Below are 10,221 nucleotides of genomic sequence, written 5' to 3' on the forward strand. Positions count from 1 at the left end.
ATATCAGTGTTTGAGAGTGAGTGGAGTCTGATGAAAAGAAAAAGAAAAACTCCTGGGAATCAAGAGAAAGGAAGGTTTATCACAGATTTTCTAGAGACTTCAGTTTAATCATGAGTTTTTGTTGTTGTTGTTAATCTTTTCTGTTTTGCAGTTGATTCATCCATCAAAATAGGGGTTCATTGCTCCTTATTTCCACTAGTTTCTTTTGAGCTGTGGGACTTGTTGAACTTGTAATGTGTGCTTAGCATTGTGCTGGCAGTAATGTTACATGTCTCCTCTCATTAATTGTCAGCTTCTCAAGTAATCATAGTTTGACAGCTTTGCAAAGTAGGTTCACAGCTCTGGCTCCAGCTCACTGCACTGAGACCGTGGTTCCCACATGCCAGCCTGCAGAAGACTGTCCTTCCATCAGGAATTTTCTCCCTGTCTATGCAGAATAATAATTAATAGATCATGTTGTGAAATTGTCTGGAAGCTAAAGATAGTATATTCAGTTATTTTCCTTTTTGTTAAAAAAATACATGTTATTTGGTTTATGAAATAATAATGCTAGTAGAAATCCTTTTTATAGCTTTCTCCTTATCAAAGTAAAACTTTTGCAAATCTTCATTGACCCTCCTCCTGTCCCTTCTTTCTTGTTTGTAGCTGCAAAAGCCTCCCAACACTTGGCTTAAGAAATACTGTCTCAAATAAACCAAATCCACATGTGCACCTGCCAGTTTTAAGAGCAAAGCTATTAATATATGAAGGGAAGGACAGTAATTTTGACATTGAGTAGGTATTTATTAATAGCAGTAATTTGGAGTTTACATTGATCTTGTGGCAGTGCTATCTTATACATTGCAGCTTCATTCTGACTGTCACCTTCGTTGGGTTTTGACCTGTGAATATCGAACTTTTGGCAAGAAATATTTTTTAGGGAAATGTTATGCTTTGAAAAGATATCCTTTCTCACCTTTTACGAAAGCCCCGAGTTAGGAATCCCCTGACCTGTCCGTCATTCATTGGTCCTCTTCAAAGCTGATGGCGCCTTGCCTGACTTTCTCCTCAGTGACACGAATGAAGTTGACATACCACCCAACACTCGAGTCGGCACCAAGCGCTACATGCCTCCAGAAGTGCTGGACGAGAGCTTAAACAGAAATCACTTTCAGTCTTACATCATGGCGGACATGTACAGTTTTGGACTCATCCTTTGGGAGGTCGCTAGGAGATGTGTATCAGGAGGTAAGTGACAGTGACATTGCTGGAGCTGCTGCAGATCCTTTCTTTCGGGTCAGAAATCAAAGTTACTGTATTGTTTACAAAATCAGACTTGACTTGATTTTCCCCTTTATTTCTGTTGATGCGATCACAGTCCTCCAAGAACATGGTATTTAAACCTCTTAGAACTGAGTCTCTCTTAGGCATACTGTCAACTTCCTCTTGCCTTTTCAGAGCTCACCGCCTTCTGCCAGGTATATTGTCTCCTTTCTATCATGAACTTTTCCTCCAGCAGTTACTCCATCAAGTCAAACCCCCTTTCTACCCCTTCCAGCTTCTGGCCCTGGCCCTAACATCAGTGACCCCTTCCCTCTGGCTTCCTCTGTACAGATGAAGGGAGACACATCAGTGTGGGGGGACACCCATTGTTTAAGCCCCCAATTCTTGAATTTCTATGATATGTCCTCATAAACCAGTTTGAAAACATCAGTTTGTATCAAAAGGAAATTAAAGCATAAGAATGTCATTATTGTTCATGATAACTTTTCTATCAACATAAGGATTCCTTAGTAAAACTAAGAAAAGACTTTTTTAAATATTCAGAGGCAATATTTTTGGAGTGTTTTGTTTACTGCTGCATATGCTCTTAGGTAGATTTGGACATCTTTTAAGTGAGGAGCTGAGTTGCAGGCTCTTCAGTATCATGTGCCCTGTTTATGCCTCTACTTTTGATTGTGCTGGTTCAGAAAGTAACATTGCTGCCTTTCCTCATGATGGCTGGTTCCTCACTTTCAGAAAAATTTGAGCTTATCCAGGGATCTGATAGTGCAGCAGGCACTTAACTAGTAGAGGAATTTTTTTCTTGAACCTGCCATTTATTTGTGAACCTTTGATGCGTTACTAAATTTTTCTTTGCTTCTGTTTTCTTATTGTCCTAAGGACTTGAATGATTGTATCTATCTCAGATGGTGGTTGTGAGGTTTCAATGATTAAAAAAGTTACTGCCTGGAGTATAAAGAGCACTCAGTGCATGCTATTATTTTTAATTTTCATTTTGAAAATTAATTTTCATTTTGGTTGATAGAGACTTAACTTACATTTAGAGTCATATTTAAATATGAAGGAGAAACAGTAAACCAATAGGTATTTACACTTTCATAGAAAGATCATCTTCAGGGATGCCTTCTAATCACTCTGGGAACTCTGTGCCTCTTGTAAGCAGTTTAAAATAGAAAAGTTTCCCTTTAAAATAAGAGAAGTCTTTAGGCCAAAAGGAAAGTTTCCTAAACAGAGATTTTATAAATCTCCTTTCGTAATTATGATTTCATGCTTTGTTAAGAGTAAATGAGTCTATTTTTTAATAATATGCTTACACTTGTTTTTTTATTAAGATAGGTTTACAGTAGTTAAAGGAGTAGTAGAGTGTAGATTACTTTTCTAATTATGTTTCATGAACATCTAAAGTGAATAGGGCTACAAGAAGCCTTTATTTGGAAGCTTGTGGACAGGAAGACAGGAGCTGTGATTCTCTACTTAGGAAACAATCCAACCTTATGTAAACAGCGGAGTATTAGTTGCTTTTCTAGGGCTATCTCTGCCTGTGGGGGTTGGAGAGGTACTAACATGTTCCCTTGTCTCTATATGAGATTGATGTATATTTGTCTCTGCCTAAGACTAACTATATGGTAGTTAGTGTATATATATATATATCTATATATAACACTGACCCATTCAATGTATTTTGGAAGCGGCAAAATCAAACAGGAGGAAGGAACAGATATATAACTTAATCCTTCAAAATCAACTTTACTCATCTGTATAGTGCTATCTTATAGTTTTGAGAATCTAATAAGATAAATTATAACACATACTATTCGTGCCTTGCAGATCATAGACTCTCAGCAGATGAGTTTCTTTGCTCTTCCAGAGGAGAAAAGCACAGAGATTCTATTCTCTAACACTCTCCTTTATGAAGATACTGGAAGTTTGGGGGCTTATCTTTCTAGTCCGGATACTTTTGGGTGAAGCAGACACATCCAGGTATAGGCCTTTCAGACTTTGGGAGAAAAGAGGAAGTTTTGAAGTTTCAGACACAAAGGTAGCAGATGTGGAAATTTTTGATAATGTCATCGCATGATAAGGAGAGAGGAGTAAGGCCTAGAGTGCAAAGACAGACTCCTATGAATTGATAATTTTGTGTGGTTGGCTCTGTCTGTGGTGGCCTATACACCTACCCTGCCACCCAAGCATCAGTCCAGCCAGGTAAGGCACCAGCATTAGGCACTAAGGAAAATCTGAGATTAATGAGATCAACATCATCCTTGCTCTCAAGATTTCCAGAACCATCATCTTGAGAATTAGGAAGGGAGGAAGAATGGGAATGAAGTGAGCGTCTCCTGTCCAGGAGACCTTTGCTTTCATTGTTTTATGTGGAGATGTCACACAGCAGAAGGAATTAGTAATGTAGTTAATACATATATTTTTGATCTGTAATCTCAGCAGGGGACAGAATAAATGGTGAGTTGGAGTGATCTGAGAAAACTTTTGAAACTTCTGGTCCTTCATGATTATAAATGGGTTTGAGTTTACAAGAAAGGACATAATAAAGTGTTAGTCACACAGTTGTGTCCGGCTCTTTGCGACCCCCATGGACTATAGCCCACCAGGTTCCTCTCTCCATGGGATTTTCCAGGCCGGAATACTGGAGTGGGTTGATCTCCAGGGGATCTTCCCAACCCAGGGATCAAACCCACGTCTCTTATGTCTCCTGCATTGGCAGGCAGATTCTTTACCACTAGCACCACGTGTAATATAGTATTCTAAATTTTTATTGTGCAAGAATACATTCTGATGATTAAGCAGAAAAAAATGTACATCTGACATTTTGTTCAAGTAGGATACACTGCCAAATTTATTATGAGATTCATAATCTCATATTGCAGTAATAGAAATAGTTACATATTGTGCATAATGAGTTTGGGGTGTGTCTGCCAAATTTGCACAAGATTTAATATAGATTTTTAAAATTTTGGCACTGAGTACAAGAGCCTTTATAAAATCAGAAGTAAATTTGAGATGTTTGTTTACTTAGCTTTTGGAAGTTAGAAAAAAAGGCCTGAAGGTGTATAATAATGTTTCCTTGTGCTTTTTATTCAATTTTTAAATATTGTGTCATTTGGGCCCATTTTTTTCAAGGTTGGTGGGTTTTTGTGTTTGTGGCTTTTTTTTCTTTTTTTTGCTGTTTTTCAACCTGAACTTGTCTTTGGTACTGATAGAAATTTCCTCTGAGTGTTCTCAGAACACTCTTCACAGAAAATAACAACCTTGTTAAAATCGTATTTTCAGGTATAGTGGAAGAATATCAGCTCCCCTATCATGACCTGGTGCCCAGCGACCCCTCTTACGAGGACATGAGAGAGAGTGTGTGTATCAAGAAGCTGCGGCCCTCCTTCCCCAACCGGTGGAGCAGCGACGAGGTGAGGTTGGAGGTCACCACGTGGCCATGACCAGTGTCAAAACAGACTTTTCTCCTATTGCCACAATTCCAGATATTTATTGCAGGAATGCGTCTTCTCTGTTGGGATGGTAACGGTGCATCGTGGCAGCAATTTATATGGAGATAAGTACAGTATGTTACATTATCTGTTCCTTTCTCCTGTTTGATTTTGCCGCTTCCAAAATACATTGAATGGGTCAGTGTTTAGCCAACATAACTGATAACATGATTTCATTTATTGGTGATGTCCTGACACTTGCATAGAGGCTGTTACTTCTCCGAATGTGTGTGTGTGTAAAACATCATGAATTTTCTCTGTGACAGGCTCACATGCAGCATCCTCTCATTTAATGAGAGAAGAGGTAGGCGTCTGAAGAATTGGGTTTTCTGTGCGCAGAAGTGGCACGAGGTGACCTCGGTGCCTGACTGTGCTGTGGATCTCCTTAATGAGGACGACGTGATGCTGTGGGAACAAACCCACGGTCGGGCTCCGAGTGTGTCCTGGTGAAACCTACACAGGTCTGAGAGGAGCCGGCCAGCCGTGCCTCTCCTGCCCGCTCTGCTCCTTGCTCACCCCTTCTCCATCCGCCCTCTGAACCTCTAGACCCCCCAGACCTGGAGTGTCTGGCGGCCCTCGGAGGAGTGCCACATTCAGAGAGGAGTTTGAAGCATCCCTTAAAAAAAAAAGTATCCAAGCCAGTGCAGACAAATGGACAGAACACTGTTTATAAACTGATTCTTCAGTGTTAATTGCATTTAAAAATAACTTTTGGTTCTTTGGTTTTGTGGCCAGTTACTGAAAGGCTAAATAATACATATGTTTCCCAGTGAGCTGTGCAGAAAGCTTTGTGAGATGCTGGAGTTTATATTATTTTGAAGGTGGTTATGGGCATTGATATTGCTCAGAGTCCCTTCACTGAGGATTTCTAATGAAGCAAAATGGTGCTTTTCAACAGGAAGGCCAATAATTGACGTGCCATAGGAGAATGCAGGAGAAACTGTAGTGAGGCTGTGCACAGGTCATTAATCTTGTTAAATGGTGCAGTGTGATGCTGTTATTGTAGCGGACAGCTATGATTGAGGAATGGCCATGTTTGTTTGACTAGTATGGAATTAGATAAAAGATTTAAGCTCGTCAAGTATTAGAGACAGTCCAGGAGTGTGCAGTGGAATACAGGCTCCCTGGGTATTTTTGTGTTTGTTTAATCTGACTTCAAAGACACTCTTCTACAATCAGCAAAGCCACCTGCTTGCTCCTATCACAAGGAAGACATGAAAATTTGTTTTAGTCCTTTAAGATTTGCACAAGAAAGGAATTTTTATGGAATTTTATGCCTACATGGTTTTAAGACTATCTTTTAAAAAGTACGTTCAAATTTCAGAAACCCAGAACTAAAAGCCAGGATCGAGTGCCAGCCTTACAGATCGTACATTTCTCAAGTGTAAGTCCAGTTTTCCTTTTCCTTCCTGCAGTGTCTCAGGCAGATGGGGAAACTCATGACGGAATGCTGGGCTCACAATCCTGCCTCAAGACTGACAGCCCTCCGGGTTAAGAAAACACTTGCCAAAATGTCAGAGTCCCAGGACATTAAGCTCTGAGGCAAGAATAAGTGTCTCTGGACAAAGCCAATAGATATTCTTCTGTTTGTGGGCAGAGCAAAAGATGTTCCAGAAGCATCCACAGTCCAAGCCTCGAACATCCTCCTGCTCCCCAGAGGGTATATGCTTACCTCTCAGGGAGCAGCCTGGACAGACAGAAGTTTCCAGAAACACAGATTCCTCGTGTCTGTCTATAGGAGAGAAACTGCCTGGGTAATTTGTTCAAGATATGATGCATGTTGCTTTCTAAGAAAGCCCTGTATTTGGGGATTGCCTTTTTTTTTTCCTCAAAAGATAATTTTGCCAAAATAAAAATGTAAATGTTTCAAGGTTTATACTATTTTAGTTTAAAGAATAACAACTAAAGTTCTTCCCAGAAATTCTGCTGGAAGGTAAATTAAAATATGTGTTTCCATTGGTAAAATTTTGTTGCACTCTACCAACCAAAAGACAATCGTTGAAGCCGGAGAACCGAATGGAGCTCATCTTAAAAGCCCCCGACGTGCCCCTGCCTCCTCAGGCCACTCTGGCCAGCCCTGCGCTGGGGCAGCCGCAGCAATGTGAATGCACCTGGGTGCGGGCACCGCCTGGGTGGGACCACCTCTGGGGATTCCCGCTCGTGACCTTCTGCAGCTTCAGAGGATGTGGGACAAATGAAGGTTTTATGTGACTCTACTAGAAGTAAATGTTAACACTGTTCTTCAGAAACCACTTTGTATTTCTGATTCTGTTAGGTTTTTTCTTTCATTAAACACAAACAAAGCTTTTTTTGTGTGTGTAGGAAGTTGAACCCCTGCCTGCTTTTGATCTCTCAAATGAAAGGATCAATATTAGGTAGAGTGGCTGTCAGTTGTGTCGAAGACGAGGCGCTTTAAAATAGAGCTAATTTGCTCTGTGCTGTAAGAAGATGGTGTCCAGAAGGCAGGCGTGAGGGCAGAGGTGCACAGGGCTGTGTCTTAGGTATGCAGGAGAGGCCTCGGGCGCCCGAGGGGCAAGGTGTGCACGACTCGCTGTGTGCAAAGATGGTTTCTTTTAGTGATCATCTGCCTTTTCTCTGTCTGAGTTTAGAGGAGAGGAAACTTATGTCAGGTTAAGTGAACTCATTTTAATTTTAAGTTAGATAAATATAACCTCCAGATGGAACAGAGGAATGCTAGAGGAGACCACCAGATATTATGGCTGTCGTGACTTATTCTAGAATAGATACAGATGGAGGATGTAAGTCTTAGGTGATAGCGTCACATCTTAGGAGTGCTGACTCAGATTATTTTATCTTCATGACGTTCAACTCACTTTTTAATTTATTATTGTTTTCTTCTCCGTGGCACTTGTGCGAACATCTCTCCACCTATTCAGTTATGTAGGCATAAAAACTTTTGAGCAGCAGGAGTCAAATCCTCGACAGGGCCAGTATCCCTTAGCAACAGGAGCATAATAAAGGGTACAATCGTACACACCCCTCTAAACCTTATTCCTTTGTTTCCTGACTGTGGTTTTCTTTTGCTTCTTAGAGTTCTGTAGTGTTTAGCAAAGAATTGGGAAGCCCCTCCTCTTTGCCCTTAAAAAAAAAAAACAACACTGCAATTCTGTTCTTTCCAGAATACTCCAGGGGGCAGTGTTTTATAAGGCATTTTCATTTCCCCACTTGGTGGCTGAGGATGGAGGGTTTTTGGAAATGTGAGAGCTGCACGAAAAATGAGACAATATTTTCCTCACTTCTGAAGTGAGCTTGCTGGTGACTGGTTCCTCCAGAAAGCATCCGAGGGCAGAGAAGGCAGAGACCGACTGTGAGTTGTGCTTGCCGTCTGGGAGAAGCAGTGTTCTGTATGCAGCATTCATTCCCCAGCGCTTCAGAAACACAACTCCTTTGTGACAATATTTTCTTAATCCTTGAATTTGAAAAAAAAAGTTTCAGCTTTTTCAAAGATTAAAAACAGTTGGTTCCAAACATAATTATGATTAGAATGCTGCTTTTACTGATATTAAGATAATCTGAACAAGAGTGTAAATGTTTCCTTTTATGTCAAATGCTCTTTGTGATTTCTTAGAAGGAGTTTGCGGCTAAAGCTAAGTGTGATAATCCTCTGAGCCTAGGAGAGGAGCTTCAGTGCATCTAATCAGATCATCTGCAAACAAATAAGTAAACATTTACGTCTGTTAAGTGGGGACATGTTTGTGTCTCTTGATTTTCCCTAAATTTAGGTGATGTTTGGGCTTAGCGCTCAGGTAACAATGTGGTTTTGTTTTTAATAAGTTCTTACACCTGGATAACTTCAAATCAGAATATACTGTGGAGAGGTGATGATTTGAAGGTAAACCGATTTCTAGGGAGGTGTTGGTTCCTGTGAAAAATGGGAAGAAATTAAGACAGTGTCCAAATTTCTTTCATATAATTTGTTTGGTTGCTTTGGAAAAATGGATAGCTTACTTTCTAATTCCCAATCTGGTATACTCACTATGGACATTTAAAAATTATTCCTGGTATACTTAAAAAGACACATTAGTTATTGTTGTGTTTTAATGATATAAGAATTTATTTATGAATAGATTTTTTTTTGTCTTACCAAAATCCACCTCACTTAGGAAATATTAAATTGTTCTTAAAGAGACTACCTACTCACTTCCAAATTATTAATTTTGATTTTTAAATTTCTGGTAGCTCAGAAGTGAATTTTATTTTTTTGTTTTGTCTCAATAGAATAGTGGGGACCTGGAAATAATGTAGATGGTTGCTTACTTTCAGGATGATTTCAAAGACTAAAATTTTCTTCTAACCTTTTCCCTGCAAAGGAATCCTAAAATATTACTTGTTAGCTAATATAAGTTTTGTATGCTAAGATATTTGGGTTTATAGTTTATGTATGTGTGTATATTATATAAATATATGTATATATAAATATTATGTTCAGTTTGGAGTCCGGCACAGCTCCATTATGTGGATTAGAGAGTAAAATATTATGGATGATAAAGTACTAAGTAAAACATAATATTTATTTATAAAAGGGTGTAGATTGTTACATCACAGGCAGCAGTGCTATGAACATTGCATGTTAGGAGACAGGTCTCTGACCTCCTGAAACGTGCTGCTCAAAAGACACTAGTGACCATTCTTTTTATTCTCAGAACAAAACTTCTTATAAAATATGCTAAGATTTTATTTACAGGGAATTCTTCGACACGTTTCAATTGCTGCATAGTCAGGTAGAGCAAGTACTGAATAATGATCGACTTTCATAGAGTCATGCATATTCATTAGAAGTGACAATTGTTTTGTGTTGTTGGTCTGTCCTTCTTTGTTGGTAGGTGGAAAGGCACTGAAAGGAGTACAGTTTTTTAAACTTGAATAATTCTATAGTTATAGCTCCTTAGAAAACTTAGTCACATAGCTGTGGAAATGAAAGAAGGCATCAGAAGTGACTTAATTTAGAACTTAGGATTCCTTTTGTAAAACAAAACAAAACAAAAAACAATGCCATATTTTTTGGAGAAAAGTTAGACTATATAAGGGATTTTGTTGTCTGTTTCAAAAGAAGACTCATTTGTGTTCTTTTGGGGAACCAGTGCCTTACTGAATTTGTATATACTGTAATTATTCTGAACTAGGGAACAAACAATTGTATTTGTTACAAATTGTATATGGCTTTGTTTTAACATTCCCCCTAATAAAATGGTTTCATTCTCCCCTTGGAAAGAACATGTCTGTTGTCTTATATAGTTGTGCCTTTTTTCTGTCTCTCAAAATGTCGCATTGTAACAGGCAGGAGAGGCAGCCCTGAGCAGCGATGAGGTGAGTGTGCGCCCTGGGGGCGGGAGAGCAGGACGGGAGGTCTGATGGCGCCGATGTTGTCTGTAATTAGGAGGCATAATCGTCTGTTGAGAGTGAGAGGAAAGGCGGGAACGTTGGTGACAGGTCCCAGGCAGAC

At 39.5% G+C, this 10,221-nt stretch overlaps 1 protein-coding gene across 8 annotated transcripts in view; it reads left to right on the forward strand.

Moving 5' to 3' along the window:
- The window catches only part of BMPR1B (bone morphogenetic protein receptor type 1B), a 433,856-nt gene extending 423,864 nt beyond the window's left edge, over positions 1-9,992 (forward strand). For all 8 annotated transcript variants that reach the window (XM_070452165.1, XM_070452164.1, XM_070452163.1 and 5 more), the window contains 3 exons: positions 1,052-1,227; positions 4,549-4,679; positions 6,173-9,992. In XM_070452165.1, coding sequence (XP_070308266.1) covers positions 1,052-1,227; positions 4,549-4,679; positions 6,173-6,298 — 433 coding nt within the window. In that variant the 3' untranslated portion in view covers positions 6,299-9,992. The remainder of the gene's footprint in view (positions 1-1,051; positions 1,228-4,548; positions 4,680-6,172) is intronic.
- Positions 9,993-10,221: the final 229 nt, after the last annotated feature.

This window comes from Odocoileus virginianus, chromosome 21 (assembly GCF_023699985.2).
Source record: "Odocoileus virginianus isolate 20LAN1187 ecotype Illinois chromosome 21, Ovbor_1.2, whole genome shotgun sequence".
Classification (NCBI taxonomy): Eukaryota; Metazoa; Chordata; class Mammalia; order Artiodactyla; family Cervidae; genus Odocoileus; species Odocoileus virginianus.